The sequence below is a fragment of the Alexandromys fortis genome, unplaced genomic scaffold, assembly GCF_014885135.2.
Source record: "Alexandromys fortis isolate MF-2015 unplaced genomic scaffold, M_Fortis_MF-2015_v1.1 scaffold_324, whole genome shotgun sequence".
Taxonomy (NCBI): Eukaryota; Metazoa; Chordata; class Mammalia; order Rodentia; family Cricetidae; genus Alexandromys; species Alexandromys fortis.
In genome coordinates this window covers 172,265-191,887 of record NW_026068221.1, presented here as the reverse complement: position 1 = coordinate 191,887, position 19,623 = coordinate 172,265, and the positions used below count along the sequence as shown (strand labels likewise).

At 47.5% G+C, this 19,623-nt stretch overlaps 1 protein-coding gene across 1 annotated transcript in view; it reads right to left on the bottom strand.

The window, feature by feature from the left end:
- Drp2 (dystrophin related protein 2) overlaps positions 1-19,623 on the bottom strand; it is a 51,392-nt gene continuing 31,769 nt past the window's right edge. The window contains exons 9-23 of the mRNA XM_050130576.1: positions 19,472-19,532; positions 19,110-19,171; positions 17,184-17,258; positions 16,004-16,205; positions 15,707-15,792; positions 14,591-14,748; positions 14,105-14,271; positions 12,518-12,629; positions 10,042-10,178; positions 9,722-9,787; positions 9,420-9,485; positions 8,488-8,631; positions 6,632-6,869; positions 4,078-4,198; positions 1-3,698 (exon numbers count right to left, since the gene is read on the bottom strand). Coding sequence (XP_049986533.1) covers positions 3,574-3,698; positions 4,078-4,198; positions 6,632-6,869; positions 8,488-8,631; positions 9,420-9,485; positions 9,722-9,787; positions 10,042-10,178; positions 12,518-12,629; positions 14,105-14,271; positions 14,591-14,748; positions 15,707-15,792; positions 16,004-16,205; positions 17,184-17,258; positions 19,110-19,171; positions 19,472-19,532 — 1,820 coding nt within the window. The 3' untranslated portion in view covers positions 1-3,573. The remainder of the gene's footprint in view (positions 3,699-4,077; positions 4,199-6,631; positions 6,870-8,487; positions 8,632-9,419; positions 9,486-9,721; positions 9,788-10,041; positions 10,179-12,517; positions 12,630-14,104; positions 14,272-14,590; positions 14,749-15,706; positions 15,793-16,003; positions 16,206-17,183; positions 17,259-19,109; positions 19,172-19,471; positions 19,533-19,623) is intronic.

Genomic DNA, 19,623 nt, shown 5'->3' with positions numbered 1-19,623 from the left:
GCTGCCTGTAATACTGCCTTGGGAACAGCAAGGATATTCATCAGGTCTACTTCCAAATATGGCAACTAAAGGAGAAGATGGACACTGGGAAAGGAGCCCTGGCCTTGAGTCCCCCCCCCCCCAGTCGCATGCATTAAACAGAAGTATTTCTTTGTTCCAAGTATCAGGCTTCTACAGGGAGGCCCACTGATTGGTCTACCCAGATGAGGAGGTAAATTGCCACAGCCTTAGGGTAATGCCTCCAGGTTCTCTCCCAGGACTGTTCCTAAAAAGGCAGCAACTTTGCTGGTTGTCTGTCAACAGTATTAAGGGAAATTGGATGGAATTACTGACAGAAAATGGTTCCCAAAGGCCACAACTCTGTCACTGAAAATGTGAGTTCAAAAATGCTCTAGCCTGAAGCTGGACATGGAACCTCCCAAACCCTTTTAAAACACATAGCCCAGGAAACAAAGGTAGTCCTTAAAACTAATCTGGTGGTCAAGATCTCCCAGGCTTGGCCTCTGCCTTTCCCCTTAGTTTCTTTTTAGCGATTGTGGTCTGCCAGACCCGTTCACAAAACACCTGAAAGCTCAGCCAGGTTTCTTCACAGGGAAATACTGCCTCACTCTAGGCCTTGAGAGAAACATCCAGAGCCATCCACCGCATTCTGAAGAGAAAGGCACCCCTGGGTGGAAAACTCTCCAGGGAACTATGTACCACAGTCTCATGTCTTCCAGCCAGTCAGCCTTCTGGAACAATTGCCAATCATTGTGAGGCTCCCCTGCTGGCGCCAAAAGCACATCTGTCCGCCCTATGGCTTGTTGTTCTCTATCGAATTCCGTCCAGAGGAAATGGCCTACACTATTGGATAACCAGTCCAGTAAACACGTTCCTCATCACTGATCCTAATCTCCTCAGTGAGAAAGTTCTCCTTAGGCTACTAACCCAGCGACTCATCCACTACCTTCCAGGCTAGGGCCGTACGTTATACATGACTCCTTTAGGAGTTACAACACACAACTTACCCCAAAACATAGAAGACATTTTTGATAAATTCAACCCCAGTGTGGATTCACACGGTCCAAGGGGACATTTCCATCACTGCATGGCAATTGCCTATACATGCAGCAGTGACTGCTACTAGACCCTTGAGCAAGACACTCACCTCAGGCATTGCAGGGAAACACAAGACGGCAAAGTGCCAGTGACTCCCTTAGTGAGGCTCCAACCTTGACCTGCTGCTCCGGTCTACCTCCAGCACAAATCCTACATAACAAGATCAACATCTTTTCTCCCAAGTCCAGTCCAAGGCCACTGTCACAGACCCTCAGCTACCTAAGAGCTCTTGAGTGGGGTGGAGGCTAAAGAAAGGACTCTCCTCACAAAAGATTATCCCATAGTATCCGTGCTCCTAAGCCCTAGGGAAGCACACACTTGCTAGTACCCGATTCTCTCGTTCCACAACAAAATGATCTGCATGCTGCCCACAATCTAGGCCTCAACAATGACGCCTCCTTCTGATGATGACCTGGCTCTCTGTTTGAGGCTTGCTTACCAAATGCTCACCAGATAAGCAGAATCTCTAGCCCAGAGATCTCCAGACATGAAATTGGACCCCTGAACCTGTGGTGTGGTTGGGGAGAATGCAATCTTGATTTCAATCAAGCCCCTGCTCTGTCTCCCCCAGAATACATCAGACCAGGTTCCTAGCAGTTCCGTATGTTGGCCATGGCTTGGTTTATACCACAGAACTCCAATCATCCCACTCCCTCCTGACCTTGGTGACAACCACTGCATTCTGGCCATGAGCCAGAGCTTAGGAGCTCAGGGGACCATGGGATGTATTCTGTCTTAGCCTGGCATAGGCCAGCAGACTCCTTTTGTTCCTTCTTTTCTGTGTGGAGTGGGTAGAGGTGGGATGTGCTCTACTTTGGTTCCTGAATCATTGTTAGAGTAGTCAGAAACAAAATTTCCCAAGTGTCCATAAAACGAAACTTGGAATTAGTGAAGAGAACAGAATGTCTCTTCTTGTTCGATTACTCTGTGGCCACAGACTTCCATTGCTTTGGTCTTAAGGTCAGCTCACCTCAAATATCAATGGAGAGAAACATCCTAGGCACAGCCAGGGTGGCTCTATCTTCCCAGCCAGGGACTGAGGCTAACAGAGAGAGCAAGGCAGGGCGCTAATTCTTCAAGAAGTATTAGAATTTAATGTGTGGATGAGGCTGGGGAGCACTGATAGATGGTAGATATGTAGAATAGATACGAATGCATGGATAAACTCAAAATTTAGTCAGCTGCAAGATTCTGGGGGAGGAAGCGCTTGTCTAGAAAGTAGCCTAAGTGGGCTCTGTCTGTGTTCCAAGTTCCCCGGCTCTTCTCACCTCCATACTCTATTTTGAACAGTTGCTGGAGAAAGGAATCATGGTATATACAGTCTAGGAAAAGTTAGTTCATTTTGAGGACTGGGTTCACATTTCAGAGTTAGCAACAGTTTTATGCACAGGAAGACATTGGTGCTATATGGGTGGAATGGGGCCCATTTTCAGATTCAAGTCTAGCGGTTTTTAGGCAGGGACCACTATTCAGGCTGGTCAATTGTAACTTTCCAGTGAACAGCTGGGGGTAAAGAGCCACCTCACCTAATACAGCCTATGCTACCAAATGGCTATAGCTTGGAGAGTGGCAGGCTCACACTCCTCAAGGATAGAGGGTTTCTTTTCCTTTCTCACCCAAGGAGAGAGCGAACAAGGAAGGCATCCTTGCTGAAGAGGCTGCCACTCCTGCCCCGGATCTGTGGGGACAGACTTGGAAGACCAAAGAGTGGTTTCAGATGGGCTCCAGAGCCTCTCAAGGAGTCTCGTGGGATGGCAAGATCTTCAGGAAACAGGGGGAAATATAAACCTACAAGTATTTCTTTAGTGTTTCCAAATATAAGGTGGAAGCATGTCCACAATGAACTGTCCCCTCGGAGAAGTCTGATAGGTACTGTGGCGAGAGCAGCTGAAGGTATTGCAGTGAGAAACATGTAGGTAGAATCTGCAAGGTGAGACCTATGCTCTGTCACTGAAGTGACAGGACATACACGGCCCAGATTTCCCTAAGGGGCACTCTGAAGGGGTGTCTCAGGGATACCCGTTTGCCTCTTTCGATAAGGCCAGGGAGTAAAACTAACCCCTCCGGGTGGCCAGAATGCAGACACCCTGAGGCCATTAGACTTTCCCCTCCATGATTCCACAGAGAAGGGAAAGGGACCAGTGGGCATTGCTTAGCTCTGCAAGGTCCTTCTCTGCTCTTCATCTGGACGACACGTGCGATTTGCTTTTGCCTGGGCTGCAACAGCAGGACAGCATGAGGGATAGCCTCGCTCTAACGGATTGACCGGAACACTTCGAGAGGAAGCACACCTGTCCTCCCGCATCCCCACCACATCTCACATACCACTGGATCCCTGCTGCTGCCCCAGGTCCAAATAGCTCTGGTTGAGGAATATGGGGCCAGTGGGTACTGGAATGGTTGGGCAAAGGTTGAGGGAAGGCCTTGACAAGAATCAGGAAAGGAAATGGACTACGGGATAGGGATCTGACTCCATCAAGAGGCCAGCAAGGTATTGGCAGTCACATCGGAGCTTCGCACACTGGGGAAGGCATGACGGAGTTTTTCCATGATGTCTTCTAAGCATAGGCTGACATCCTGGCTCTTTGACCCCACGTCATCTAAGTTGGAAGAGAAATATCGGGAAAGATTACTCGAGATTGCCTTACATACATGCAGGCAAAACACCACTGCATACAAAATAAATAAATTCAACAAAAAAGGAAGCTAGCCAGGTGGTAGTGACACATGCTTTTAATCCCAGCACGAAGTCGGCTGCTATTGTCTGGATAGCGGGCCCAGAGTACTCTCACCCTCCTGTTCGGATGACTAGCCTGTAGGAGTCACTCGCTAGACAGTTTCCTTTTTAGAAGATGCATATGAGAGAAACAGTTAAGAAATCAATTATACACAGCCCTAGTCCCAGCCCTAGAAAAATTTGGGCAGGCAATCTAAGGTAGGACAAATGGCTGGAGGAAGGGGCTAGGTGGGGGAACTTACCTGCTGCCTCAGTGTCTGGGGTAGTCTGGCCCTTCTCCCGGGGATGACTGCCTTCTGACTGGTGTGGCGAGGAAGCCAGGGATGAGCCTGCAGAGCCATTGCCATCTGATTCAGTAGGTGGCTAGCAAGAGTTAAGACAGGATTTCAGTGGCTTTGCCTTTCTGACCTCATAGACTCCTGACGTTGAAAGGGACTTAGAGACCGCATGCCTATCCTTATGCCCTGGGTCTCTAAGAAGCTTTTCATAGTGTCATAAACCAGGACTTTCCCCTTTAGGAAACCTCTTAGATGATCCAGGTATCAGTTAAATTCTTCCTTTAACAACACGAGTCAAAGGCTCCTGGTTCTTAAGAACAACACTGCACCCAAAGGTCTCTTGCTGCCATTTCAATTATAATTAAACATTTTTAGAGTCTAATTTTCTCTGGAGTTTTCTCGCTGTATACCTGATTCCGAGTTCATAACATAACAGTATATGTTAGGAAACTCAAGGAATTCATTAAATACTGTCCCTGAACCAGAGAGGGCAATGGAATACATGCCATAAAGAAGGCAGAATGGGGGTTGATGGGGGGAGAAGGAAGGAAACTAGCTAGAGGGGGCACAGAGCAGGGCAATGAGGGAGAACAAAGTATGATCACAGAAATGTACAAAGAGGCCATGATAAAAAATATTACATGAATGTGAACTTAAAAACTGGTCAAGAAAAAAAAGGCTGTTCTTAAGATAATGCAGAGAAGGGATGCCACTGTCTATCACATATGATGACAATGACAGCTAACATCTATCATGAGTGTACTATATTCCTGGTATCTACCTGAATTATGCAACATGCACTATTTAATTTTGGTTTTTTTTTTCTAGACAGGCTTTCTCTGTGTAGCCCTGGCTGTGGCTGTCCTGGAACTAGCTTTTGTACACTAGGCTGGCCTTGAACTCACTGAGATCCACCTGCCTCTGCCTCCCAAGTGCTGGGATTAAAGGCGTGCGCCCCCACTGTTGGAGCATTATTTGATTTTTAGGATGATTAAAATCCTACGATGCTCGTGGTATTACTTTTTAAATTATTATTATCACTATTACTATGTATATGTGTGTGCTGTGTGGAGACTCGTATATGTTATGGGGCATATGTGTAGGTTATAGGAGAACTTCGTGGAGTTGGTTCACTCTTTCTACCATTTTGTGGGTTCCAGGGATTGAACTCAGGTTGTCAGGCCTGTGTGGGGAGGATTTTATTAGCTGAGCCATCTTGTTGGTCCTTTTTAAAAAAAGATGTATTTTTATCTTTTAATTTTGCATATGCATCTGTAAGTGTATGGCACAGGTGTGCAGGTCAGAAGAAGGTGTCTGATCCCTTGGACCTGGAGTTACTCCTGGTTGTGAGCTGCACTACATGGGTGCTGGGCAACTCAACTCTGGTCCTCTGGAAGAGCTGAGCATTCTTAACTGCGGAGCCATCTCTTTAGCTCTGTTGTTTGTCTCACTTAAAAACTGAGCTGCTTTATCACTACCTCTGTTTTACAGACAAGAGAACTGGGGCCAGATATGGTTACAGAACTTTCCCAGCACCCCCAGGCACTGGCTGACAGCACTATATTCAAACCCAGGCTGTCTGACCCCAGAGCTGCCTGACCTCCCGGAGACAAAAAGGAAGCCCTTTATGGTAATATATTTCTCTTGCCAAGCATGTCCAAACCTGAAAATGCCACATTTTGGACTATGTGTTGGCGTGTGTGCGCTCGTCAGTGTACATGTACGGCCATGACTGTGGAGGCCAGAGAACAACTTTGGGTGTCATTGCTCAGGTATTATCCACCTTGCTTTTCTTTATTTTAAGAGACAGGTCCTTCACAGGCCTGGAACTCACCCAGTAGGCTAGGCTGGCCCGCAAGCCCCAGTAATCCACGTCCCTGGCCTGGCGATTCCATGTGTGTGTTACCACATCTGGCCTTGTCTTTTAAACATGGCTTTTGCCGATCCAATCGGGGCCCTTGTGCTTGGTGCTTTACTAACTGAGCCCCTTTGTCTCAGATGGGTTTTGAAGTGAGTTCTTTTAATACCAGATTCCAATGGGCTGAGAACTAGTGTAGGGATAGCCCAGCCCATGGAGGGGGGGTGGCGTGTTCGCCTTGGGCTAATGTTGACTTATAAATCTGGCGGGCATGAGCCCCGCTGGTCTCTTTTTTGTATCTCCTGCTCATCGCTGGATCCCTGGTGTTGTAAGCTATCCCTTCATTAAAATTTGCTGTTTCATATTAAGCTAGCCTGATTATTACGCCGCTTACAAACTAGAAAGTCCTTAAAAGTCCTTCCTCTGCCTCCAGGCTGGAGGCAGTTTGGGACTCACAAGAGAGGTGGTGTGGAAGAGGATGTAGCCATACCGCCCATTTCCTTCTTCGTCCCTTCATTCTGGTTGCCCGTCAGCTCATTCCAAGAAGTCACCTGACTGCCTCAGTCAAGGGGTGCTTTCTCTTTTCTCTGCTGCACCCCCATCTCTCCATGCCCTCCTCCTGAGTCAGGGGCCACCCTGCTTCTGTATCGCCAGCCTCACCTGCAAGAGCAGCTCCCTCAGGCGCTGCAGCTGAGACTCCAGCTGCTTGTTGTGGTCTTCAAGGATCTGCATGCGTGTCTCCAGGCGGCTCTTGTGCTGCCGCAGGATCCTGGCTTCAGCCAGGAGCTCCTCATTGCGGTGGTCCGGAGTTGCTTCACTGGAGCCCTCAGTTAGGGTGGGTGCCTCCGCTGCTTCCTCGTGTTGCCACTTCAGGCGCCTCAGCTCTCCCTGGAGAATCCTGCCATGGACATGGAAGCCAAGACCTAGGGCTTTAACAGGGTCAATTGGCTATCCAGATTCCACAGGGCCCCCCCTTTCCAAGGTATGAGGGGTCACTGGGCTCTCCTAACCCAATCCCTGGCAATGCTCTGCTTGAGAGGGCCACAGCCATTTCCTCTCCAGGCCATTTGACATTTACGGTGCCATCCTGAGGCCTCAGAGTAGTGAGCTGACATTTCATATAAGAAATGTCTTAGGGCTTTGATGCTTTGGGGATTAATTTTGACCTTCAAAAGCAGGCACGAACATGTTCTGCAAATAAAAGAGGCATTAGTGCAAATCGCTTACCTACTACACTTATAGACTTTTAGATTCTAAGGGAAGACAGCATACATAAAGAGATCACCTATCCTGCTTCTTCTCCCTACAGCCCCCCATCTGACCTGCTTCTTCTCTCTACAGCCCCCCATCTGACCTGCTTCTTCTCTCTACAGCCCCCCATCTGACCTGCTTCTTCTCCCTAAAGCTTCCCCATCTGACCTGCTTTGAGTGCTCAAAATGGGTCGAGGAAACACTCCAAAGAGCCAGCCTACTTTTAGGCCCACTACTTCCTGTTGTTTGTGCAAACAGAATCACTCTTGCTAGCATTTCCCAGCGCCGGCTCCCCACTGCTCTAATGGAGCAGTTCTCCAGACCACCCCTAGTGAGGAAGCAGGGTTTTGATTTTAGTTCACACCACTGTATAATGATATGATGTCCTAATGCTCATAACCGTCCACAGTTCACAACACTGCCATTCCCTGCTGCACAGGCTCTACACCACTCGAATCCATCTCCGGTCTGTTCAGGGTGATGGGCCACTAGCCACGTGCTTGTTCCTGACCATGTCAAGTTTGCGAGAAAAGTTTCGAAACGCCTACCGTCTATTTGTGTGCTTGTCTTTCCTGGAGTGGTGACACACACTTTGCAAGCTGGTCCTCACCTGCACTCCACTACTAGAGGCACACTGTTCTAAGGCTTGCCACTCCGAGGGGGGGCATGCGGACCGGGGACACTAACAGTCCCTGACAGCTGGTTAGAAACAGAAACTCAGGCCCCACACCCTGAGGAGTCAGGACTTGCGGCTTCCCAAGCTTTGCAATGTACTACTGTGCACAGCGCTCCCACAGGACTCTGCTCCAAGAGGCTCTGCACTTGTTACTTGCCTCCCTCCAAGAGCTGTCAACTTTCCTCGGGTCTCTTCCTCTGTGAGATGAATGGCATCCCTGGTACTTTGTCTCTTCTGGTTCTGTCACAACCCCCTGGGAAACTTTCATTCAGGATCAAGTAGTTCTTTCAAGTTTTAGTACAGAAAGTTCCTTGAGAGCAAGGACAGATTATATTCTCTTCTGCATTCTTCTAGGGTCCTCTCTGCCTGTATCTAGTGGGTACTTGGAAAAGTCAGGGTTATATTACATCTGATCCTCAAAGTAACCCTGGGAAACTGGCATCATTATCCCTATCATACAGACAAGAAAATGGAAGATCATAGGATGTAAATGACTTGATCCAGGTTGTATAACACATGAAGTATCAAGATTGAAACTTAAGGCACCAGCCTCTGGTGCCACACAAATTTATGCCCTGGCCACACCTACCGGTTCTCATCTTCTAAATGGGCCAGGATCTTCTCTAGCTCTCCTTTGCTTTCTGTCTCCATGCTGCATGGAGCCTGCTGTCCAAAGGCTGGCTCCCTGTCTGTGATGGGGCTGGAGTGTCGCAACAGGTACTGGTCCTCATCTCTGCATGGGTGTAAGGAGAGGAAAGGAGGTGACCAGGTGTTGAACACAGATGCAAGTCAGGGAGCCAGTGCTCAGATCCTGGCTCAGCCCTCAGAAAAACTATGCTGGCCCATCCACTTTGAAGTCACATAAAGAAAGCCAGGCCTCAAGTTCAGGCTTTGGAAGTTGAAAGAGGCCATATCTGAGAGAGGACTGGGAGATATTTCCAGGATGCTGATGCTTCTGAGATCTTCTCAAGGATGATAAGAAAATCACTTCTCTTTCTGTGCTGTTGCCATTTTGATGTCCCCTTTCTTTCTCTCCTCCCAGAAGGATCTGAGTCCCAGTCAGGACCAGATTGTCTCATATAGTCAGCTGTCCCTGGGCCTTCTTTACAGGCAAGGGACCTCCTTTAGAGATGCAAGGGCACCCTCTCTGTGCTCTAACACCAGGGCTCCCTTAGGCCAGACTTCAGTTGGGGGTCTCTGCCTTCTCCTAGGGTTGATGTAGCATTAGATGGGGTTTTGTATCTTGAGCATGAGATAACAGCTCCTTTCTATAACTTCAGATAGGGGCTCCCCCCCCAAAGTTAGGCATGGAAGGATGGGACCTTATGATAGAAGGGGCTTGGGTAGATGGCTCAGTTGACAGATGGAAAATTGCCTCTCTTACTAAACAGTGTAGTCAGGAAGCAGCCTTCCTTCCTCGGAGAATCAAGGACCCTAGCCACCAGCCTCCCATTCTCAAACAGTGGCAGAAGGATCCCAAGGACAGCTATTTCTGGAAAATTAGCAGCTGTAGAAACTCACATGCTGTCATCCGGGGACAGGCTGTCATTAAAAAAGGAACAATTTTGACTTTCCATCTCAGCAAGCCTAGAAAGAAAGAGCCACAGTAAGAGAAAAAGCAGGATGTGGGGCCTGCTTCCACCTCCAGCAATCTAATGGCGCAATCGGATAACCAGCTTTGGGGCTTTGGGAGCGAGGGTCCCCCACCTACCACCGCTGGCCATGGACAGTCCACTCTGCATCTCCCCTGGTTCATTCCAAGTCTCCTTGCCCTTGGACTTCCTACAGTCCCCACCCCAACTTCCACTGAAAGGCAGTGGTACCTGCTGGCGAAATGCTCAATTCGCGAGTGTGTGTCCGCATGTGGCAACATCGGGGAAGAAGCCGGTCTGGGGGAAAGTAGCAAAGATTAAGAGAACCAGAGGCAACTGAAAGCTGGTCTGTCTGTCCGCACTTCCACCCCCCCACCCCCCACCCCCGCCAAGATGGTAATCCGATGCAGAGAGCAGATCGAATCCTCCTCTATTTCTCAGGCCAGAGCCTCAACCGCCTTGTTCCCTAGGGGCTCAGCCCCTTCACAGCATAAGTGAGCTGCATGAGGCCACCCGCAGCCTCCAGCCTCCGCGAGGCCACCAGTACTCACGTCTCACTGCACTCAGTCTCCAGCACTGACTGCACAGGCAGATAGCCTCGCTGCGGGTGTTTGCTGAAATACTGCTTTGAGCGGAATTTATTCTTTAAGGTCGTGGCGAAGTCCCTCATGTTTTCACTGGATGTGGTCTGCAGGAAGACGGGACCGAGGAACTCACCCTGGTGGCTTCCACACACTATGAGGTGTGTGACTCTTTCACTGGAGTTCAGAATGTGACTGCGATCCCAACGTTGTTTGTGCCTACCATACCCCTCTCTCCAAACATCTGTAAGACCATACCCTAAACTCAGAACTCTAGGAAGGTAGACTGGAGGGGTGAGGGCCACGGTGAAGAGAAAGGAAGATTTTCATCTGAAAATTTAGATGCCTCTAGATGCGGAGTTGGAAGTTTTTACAGTAAGCATGTAATTGCTGCATTTTAAGATATTGCTTTTTGTCATTATGCTGGGCTTGGTCGGGTAAGCATATTGTTGAAAGCTCATGGGTTCTTTGCTGCCGCACAGAAAAGACGTGCTCTCCCAGCAGCTGCCCTGGACTTCTGGCTCGCACAATCTCCCATGCCCCTTTCTGTGATTGTCCCTAATCTTAGGTGCATGGTTGGTGCTGCAGATCAGCCAGTTGGAGCTGGGCAGCCCACAGTCACTTATTATCTACACTTTGAGCAGTTGTGGCGCTCTGTAATAGTAGCCATGGTGACAACACCAGCTGACATGCCAACACAGATGGAAACTCCACATGGTCCCACCCCTACACCAAGAGCTACAAGGGGTGGATGCCCGCTGGGAGAGGAAGAACCTTTTTTCTCCTTGGACAAGTCCCCACAGAGGTCATCCCTGGACACGTGTGCACACTAGCGAAGCTAAGTGGACTCAGTAGGCTGTATATATGTGCGTGCATACATATGTATATTGTATATATGTGTGTGTGTATGTATGCACACATGTATATACATGTAACAATTAAAGAAGAGAGCATGCATTTGGGAGGGGACACAGGAAAAGTTGGAGGGGTACAGCATATAGATACACTACTCATTCATGAACTCCTCAAAAAAGAAAATTATCAAATAAATTTTTTTGTAATCATTTTTTATAAAATTTGAAATTTTGTTTATTTACTTTGTGTGTGTGCACGCGCACTTGCACACACTATGATATGTAAGTGGAGCTCAGAAGACAACACACAACCGTTGGTTCTCTTCTTCCACCATGAATATTCTAGGAATCAAATTCAGGCTTGGCAGGAAGTGCCTTTATGTGCTGCGCCCTTGTGCTGCCCCCTTTCTATAAGTTTTAGGAATGGAGAAGCTGAACAGGAGGCAGAGGACTATCTGCTTACCTCTTCTACCTAGTTTTCTCTGTTTGCCCTTTATAATGTTTTGTGTAAGTGATAATAAAGCAGAATTAAAGGACGTGGCCCCTACTCCCACCGGCTCACACATTCCTGTGCTAAAACAATTGGAAGATAACACCTTAGGAAGGTGGATTATATAGAAACAGGTTGAAAAGGGAGCAGCGGATGGGAGAGAGAGCCAGTGAGAGCGGACCTGGGCTTCTGGATGAATCTAAGGGAACAGAAACGTGTACAGACACTGAGGGTGGTGCTGGAGTGATGGCTCTGAACTTAAGAGCGCTGCAGGTCCAGAGGCTGCGGTTCGAGTCCCAGTACCCACACGGCAGCCCACATTGTTTTTTCCACTCTAGTTCCAAGGGACCTGACACCCTCTCCTGGCCTCTTCAGGCACCAAGCATGCAAGTGGTCCACAGACAGACGTGGGGGCAAAGCACTCAGACGCATAAAATGAAAAACGAATAACTCTCAAGGACATCAAGGGAAGGAGCTCAGGAGGCTGCACAAGTAGGAACCCTGTGGCTGAGCTCACAGGCGTGGAGGGAGCTGCTCAGGCAGCTGCGAAGGGAAGGCTGCCCGTGGAAACTTGGGACAACCTGTGAGTACAGGTCAAAAAACCTATCTTTTTTCCTTTTAATTGACTGAGCAACTTGAGCACAGGCTTTGGTACTGGCAAGGGGGTAGGAAAAAAAAAACCCAACAAACCAAAATTACAAAGTAGCAAGAAAAGACCCAGTGATTCAGCACAAAAGCCATACAAAAAGCTGCCCAGGAAAAACTTGCATGATAAGAGGAGGGGGTACCTGGAACCACCTTGCGCTTTTTTCCCCCTTGGGACATTTTTTCTGCAGCGAAACAGCTAATGACAATTAAAGGGCTAAGAGGGCCCTCAGTCAACTGTAGCCCCAGTAACAGGAAAGCTATGATGGAAGACTAGGGGGGCCTGAATCCCCCAAACCAGTGAATCCCTACTGTTTGGGGAATGTTCCACCAGGAGAGCTGGCATGTGTCAATGCTACACAAAGAGGACCAAAGCCTAGCGTCTAAGAGATGCCCACCCCTCCCACCTAGCATCTGAGAGGTGCCCACCCCTCCCACTGGCGCAGAGGCTGCATACCGGCGTGTAATACTCCATGATGGGATAGTGGAGCTTATTGCCCTTGCTGGCCCTGCCTGTCAAGAAGCAGGTCTGACAGATATCCACGTTAAACTGTTTCAGACTCCGGTACCTGGGGAAGAGAAGACATGGTCACAAAGATAATCCAGTGGACCACAGAGACCTCACCATTTCCCCATTCAGATACGCATACAGAAGGGAGTGGGATGCAACCGGCTATACCTAGCCGTGTGAAATCGTCAACCTGTGAAATAGCCTTATTCCACAGACCACCAATCCCCAATGAAATGCCAAGTCCCAGATCCCAGGAAGAGTGGGAAAGGGCATTGCTTCAGCCAGGGTCAAAAGGGGGCCAGGAGGAATAAACTTGTCATGTGGTAGCTTTCTAAACAAGGATGGCCCCATGTACCCTCCCTACCCTGGAGAAGTCAGACCTCCAATATGAAGGCAGTTTATTCATTAGCTGTGCCTAAGTTGGCTGAAGGTTGTTTTCAAAGGTTTTCTATAATAGCTCTACTTATATTATGACAGAACACAGAACAGTCCTTCCCATCTTAGGCTAAAGGCAAGCTTAACTCCCCCGGTCCTAGCAGCACCAAAGAATGCCTAGACTCTGACAACCCAGTATCTATCTCAGTGTTTACAGCTAAACAACCAGGTTATCTCTGGCAGTCATGTTTCCCCTTTGGGTCTAGTTCGCTCAAGTTAGAAGAAGGACAGGGTTTATGATCTTGTGTCGGGCTGCATTTGTACCATCCGCAGCTGCATAGCTGCTGGTCGTTTACACCTATGAGACCATTTACATCTATGGCACTGGTTGGGTCTCTTCTATGGGAAATGCTTGCCATGTTCGCTCAGGTTTTGCTGGCAGAGTGTCTGCTAACCCAGAAATTCTTGATGGAGCATTGCCAACAGATCTCAGATTCTTAAAGATTTATTTATTACATATTTTATGTGCATGCGTACTTTGTCTGCACACCAGAAGAGGGCATTGGATCCTAGAATAGATGGTTATGAGCCAACATGTGGGTGCTGGGGAATTGAACTTGGGACCGCTGGCGGAACAGCCATTGCTCTTAACTTCTGAGTCATCTCTCCAGCCCCTCAGAGTTTTAGATTAGGGAACTCTTTTAGATTTTGTTAACTTCACCTGCATGGTAGAAATGCTATAAACTGCACACGTGAATCTGTCTCTTTCCAATTCTTCACTGGGATCTTTTGCATGTACCCTGTTGTTCATTTGTGATGGTAATATTTATATTACAAATGCTCTAAATCAGGGTTCTTTTTTCCCTTCTTTCTCTGCAGTTGATGGTGAAATATCTGCTGACTCAACATAGATTTTTTTAAAATAATGTTTACTATATATTTCTAAAAACCTGTAGTACTTTGTATTACATCTAGAGCAAAAATATTTCCTTTTTAATTTCTCAGAAGTTAAACATTTTTCAATAAAAATCTTACAATAATACACCAATAACACAGCATAGAGAGACTGTAAAATATAATCATTAACCAATGCCGTTTTGTAGCCATTGTTGCACCCCATGGCATTTTTCTCACCCCAGCAGGTGTTCAGTCCCATACCTGAACCCCTTGATGGGGCACTGCCTACAGATAGAGCACTTGGTCTGATGCTTTACTTGCTCAGCGATGGTGACCCGATGCAGAACGGCCAGCCACACCATAGACTGTGGCTCCAAGTTGACCCACTCTAGGAACTCGGAAGCTTCAATGACTGGCTTGCCAGTGCTCTAAAGGAATAAGAAATCCAGTGGATATGACTGGGTTCAAGTACCGTGCTGCTTGCATGCCAGGCAGCTCTTAGTGAAGCAGGGGAACCAGCACCCCTCCAGAAGCGTGTCTACCTTCTGCCTTATCTTAACGGACAATCTTCCTTGCAGGACCCCAGCACCATCCTCCAGAGAGCCGTTCGTTCTCTTGTCCCATCTCAACAAAGCTCCTTTACCTCGGAGCACTTGGCACCATGAGATGCTGGTTCCCCCCCTTCCACTCTCACCATCCCTTTCATCTCGCATTCCTTCCTTCTCGAGTCTACAGCTCCATACTTACAAAACGGAAGCAACTACGGACACTGGGCTCCACGTTGCTGCCCCCAAACGCTGCCACTTCGCCCAGCTGACGGGGCACTTGAATGGCTTCATGAAGCAGGGCACCAAGATGGCGTTGGTCACACTGGCTGCCTGAATTGGCCACTTGGCTGAAGAGGTCTGCTGGGCCCATCATCAACAATAGCCAGCCCCAATTTAGGAATGGCCAGAGAATGATGTGGGGAGGAAGAACCGGAAAAGGAAGACAGAGAGAAAGCACATTGCTGAACTAATAATTTTTGAAACCAGAAAATCCAGAAATTCACCTTCAATCTCAACTTCAAGGGTTTTAAAAAGAGCATTCCTGAGTTTGGGGTAGGGGAACTAGACAGACACAAATAGGGCAGCATCAATGGGAGAGGAAGGGAGGGGGAAAGGGACAGAGAGGGAGAGAGCAGTGGAGTGATGAAGAGGTAGAGCATAGGAGGAGAACAGAAAAGAGAAAGAAACTGACAGATAGATATTGATGGGGTGGCGGGGGAGATAAAGAGAGGGGGAGGAAAGAGAAAGAAAGGAAGAAAGTAAGAAAGGAAAGAAAGAAAGAAAGAAAGAAAGAAAGAAAGAAAGAAAGAAAGAAAGAAAAGAGAGAGGAAATGAGGTCTGTGTGTGTGAGGGGGAGAAAGGGAGGGACAGAGAGAGAAAGAAGGAAAGAAAGAAAAAAAGAAAGAAAGAAAGAAAGAAAGAAAGAAAGAAAGAAAGAAAGAAAGAAAGAGCGCTAAGTAACACAGTCAGTACCGGGCACAGATGTTACAGTACTGGGGAAGCGGATGCCTCCTGGGTGTGGGAACATGCACTAGGCAGCTTTCCCCACCCTCAAGATAGGACAGCTCTTCTAAAACTTCCTCTAGCCCAAGCCAACAACTTTAGCAACCCACCTCTGGCCGTATCATCCATTGCTTCGAACCTCACCTAAGGCCTAGAAAATACACAGGGGGACTGAAAACATCACCAGGTGGTGCGAGTACTCCTCTGCGGAGTCCAAAGACAAAAATTCTGCGTATTTTCTGGTCTCCCTCCTGCCTCTCCTGCAACACTCCCCCCCCCCCAGCATCACTGCAGATGCTGGAGTTACACTCACACTGAAGTTTTTCTTTCACTTCGGTACCACACAGGCATGCGATGCCAGTCTTAAAGGACAATGCTCTCATCTTCCCACTGCGACCACTAGGTTTAAAGGAAGAGACAGAGGACATGGATATACGAAGGGTGGATATCTTGGCAGTCTTTTCCCTCACTGATTTGACCCAGCAGCCAACCATGCCCTAAGCTGAACCCATCCAAGTACATCATGGGAGCAAGCCCTTCCCACCACAGCCAGTGGACCTGCCCCATTGGATTGATTTGGGAGATGGTTTCCAGGGCCAAAAGCCTTTACCTATCAAAAACATTGAGAAGCCAGTTCAGGCTCATGTCCACACACAGTGGCACGTTGACTAGGATGCCTCTTTCCTCCTCCAGTCGCTCATACAAGGCGGTCAGGCAGTGAATGACCTCCACCACGTCCATCACATGTTCACTGGCCTGCAGATCATGCTCATTGAAGACCTCCAGAGCTGTAGTCAAAGTTACCAGATCCACTGGAAAGGAAGGAAGAAAAGGAAAATGCAGCCCCAAGAAGAAGCAGGGAAATGATGAGGCAAGGTGTCATCCAATCTGGTGCCAGCTCCAGACCAATCATTCGCAGATATGCCATAAACTTATTCTTTACCATGACCCCCCCATCCCATGGAAGAGCAAGGCAGGAGGGGTCACCCCACTGTAGCACATGTCTGTGTACATCAGGTCTTTCACACCAGTTTTGAGGAAATGGCGAGATGTGAACGAGCGCACCGCCTGTGTTGTACTAACTCCCAGGGAATCACATCCCCGTTTAAGTTTCTCTGTTTGCAAAAGGTTTTTTTCTTATCTTTTAAACTAATTTCAGGCACAAAGGACTGAGGCCCTGGTCTCGCTCATAATGGGCCCTCTATCCCCGAGCTCAACCCTCAGCCCAACATCAGTTTCATCTGAAAACAGGTTTGTCCATGAGCCCTGTTCTAGGAAGCTTAGTCCTGCTTGGAAAGGGTCATGCATGGCTGAGTGAATGTGACATGCACCAGGAAAATATTTTGATTACCTGTGATGTCTAACTAGACACCTGGGACAGGCAGTTTGACTCCTGGGCAGGGCCAGAAGGGACAGGACATCCGCAGCACGCTGACGACCAACTACGGACACTTGCTTTTAACCCTTCTGTTGGTATATCTAATAACCCCCAGATGGAAAACCATGAAGCAGACCCTGTCTGCTGCAAAGCAGTTTCTTGATTACCTAAGCTGGCTAGGGAAAAGGGACTAGGAACTGGATTGCTGTGGGGTTACTTTGAACACAAGGCTGGGCCTTGGAGTCAATGGAAAGATCACATTTTCACAGCTAATATGTCCCAGTATTTGGAGAGTTCCCATCAAAGCAACCAATGACTCGGGCCAGGGTGGGATGCAAATAGCAAGAGGCAGCCAGGCAAGGAAGAGGAGTACAAGGGTGAAAGGCACGAGGAAGAACAACTGAGGACATACGGCGCAGGGCCTTCTGGACTCTGCGGAGCTTCATGGCCGTCCGATAAGCTGAGAACTTAATGTTGTTCAGATCAGCTGCAAAGAGCAGAAAGAGACTCACTTAGACCAGAGAAGTGTAACGAAGGTCAAATGTCAACCGTGAGATGCAGGAGTGAGGGTTGTTAGTAAAAGTGTGCTCTCATGTGGCTACCAGGAGCACAGCTTCGTGTTACCCAGTAAAGTGGAGCACATTTGTCTTGCCGTCAGAGCAGCTATATTCTACAGAAGTGATATGCGAATACTTCTTTACTAAGGCTCACAGTAAGAAATGGATTTTATATCATGATCCAACATATACACATTTCAGAAAGCAATCTTTCCTAGATTTAATAAAATAAAAACATAAAATTAATATCAAATCTGACCCTTGCCCGCTGATAGTTCTTCTATTTCAGTTTTTGAAGATTAATGTAACATGCTAAAATAATGTTATTACCTACATACTAAAAGCATGCTCTGGAAAAAACTCTGCACACATGTGCCAGAAGCCATGTACAGGAAATCTTCTGTAGCATTGTACATATTCACTCTAAACTAGGGACCCATGTGCCCGTCAGCAATATAGTGGGTAGAAAGGCTATGTCCTATAGCAGTGAAAGCGTTCTAACTTTAGCCACATGGATAAACTTGTGACATACGCTCTATTTCTCCTCGTAAGCAAAGACAAGGCAGGAACAAATCTCATCATTGCAGACCAGAGTGTTGTAGGAGCTGCAGTGGACTGCTTTCCCACCCAGCTCCTCATGGCTAGCTTTACCCGAAATAATTACATGGAAATTGTATTCTTTTAAACACTGCTTGGCCCATTAGCTCTAGCCTCTTACTGGCTAATTCTCACATCTTGATTAACCCATTTTTAATAATCTGTGTACCACCACGACATGTGGCTTACCAGGAAAGATCTTAACCTGCGTCTGTGTCGGGTGGGAGAATCATGGCGACTACCTGACTCTGCTTCTTTCTCCCAGCATTCTGTTCTGTCTACTCCACCCACCTAAGGGCTGGCCTATCAAAGGCCAAGCAGTGTCTTTATTAATTAACCAATGAAAGCAACAGATAGATGACACTCCCACATCACCAGAGACTGCTTTTCTAATCAGATTGGAATTCATGTCTTCAAGACTAGCTCCCTAATGATGCTAAACTGGTCCAGGCGAACATGGAGACTGTGCTGTAGAGGAAGATACAGAGGAGCTGTTCTACTCTTTTAAAAATGACCTTACTGAAGTACAGTGGGCATGCAAGAAGCAACATGGAAAGTGGCAACAAGAAAGCAGGCATGTATTTAATATATATAGCTTGATAAATTTGGTGGTAAGTATACAGCGTAAAGCTATCGCTACAATCTGTGCCATAAACCTATCCATTCTTACCAAAGTTTCCTTCCACCTTCTTATTTATCAACCTTACTACGAGTAGTGGTGTGTTGCTGGTAAGAACATCTTAACGTAAGATTATTCTCTTCCACTTTGATACATGAAAATAGTACTATTAACTATATTCACTACGTCATATAGCAGATCCCTAGGACCTATTCTTGTGGCATAATTGAAACTGTGGCCTATGACCAATTACCTCTTTGTTTCCTCCTCTCCTAGCCTCTGACAGCCACCATTCTCCTCTCTGAGTCCATGAATCTGACTATCTTAAATTCCTTATATAAGTGGGATCATTCAGGGTTTGATCTTCTTTTCAAGCCCTTATTTCAGTTAGCACAACATTCTTTGGCCTTATCCATATCACCCAAATGGTGTTGTTTTAAGACTAAAGAGTATTGTTCCATTTTGTGCATCAGTACATGTTCTTCATGCACTCATACATTGATGGTGTATAGGACAAAGATAACTGTATACATTCCCACCCCATATAGGAAGCTTGCATTCTCACCTAGAGTTTGGTATAACTCAGTCATCTTGGGATGGTCCCAGCACGTGGTCTGAGCCTGGTGGCTGCAAACAAAAGCATCAATAGCACCAACATCACATTCCCAACACTCTTTGCAGGCACACACCCATTAGTCAGTGAAGGGTGGGTTGCAAGGAGCTGCACAAAGCAACGATGAACTCTGAAGATCCTAATACACCAGAGTTCACCATCAACCGGGCAGAACCGTAAGCACTTCTGACAAGTTGGAGGAAACATTAGGGTAAGCAGGGGAAATTCAAGGCACAGAGTTCGAAAAGCAAAAGGCAGGTGATGGAGGGGACAGGCAGGTGACTGACCGGCTCCTGGTTCTGATGATCACTCACTTGATGTAGTAGGGGACTTTATTGGGAGAAATTGCTCTTTCCCAGGGAACCTGGACAGAAGCTGGTAAAAAACAAGAGAAAAAAAAAAAAGCTGGCCACTAGTATTCTCCAAGCATCCTGACCACTCTTAAATTTCTTAATTAGATGAATTC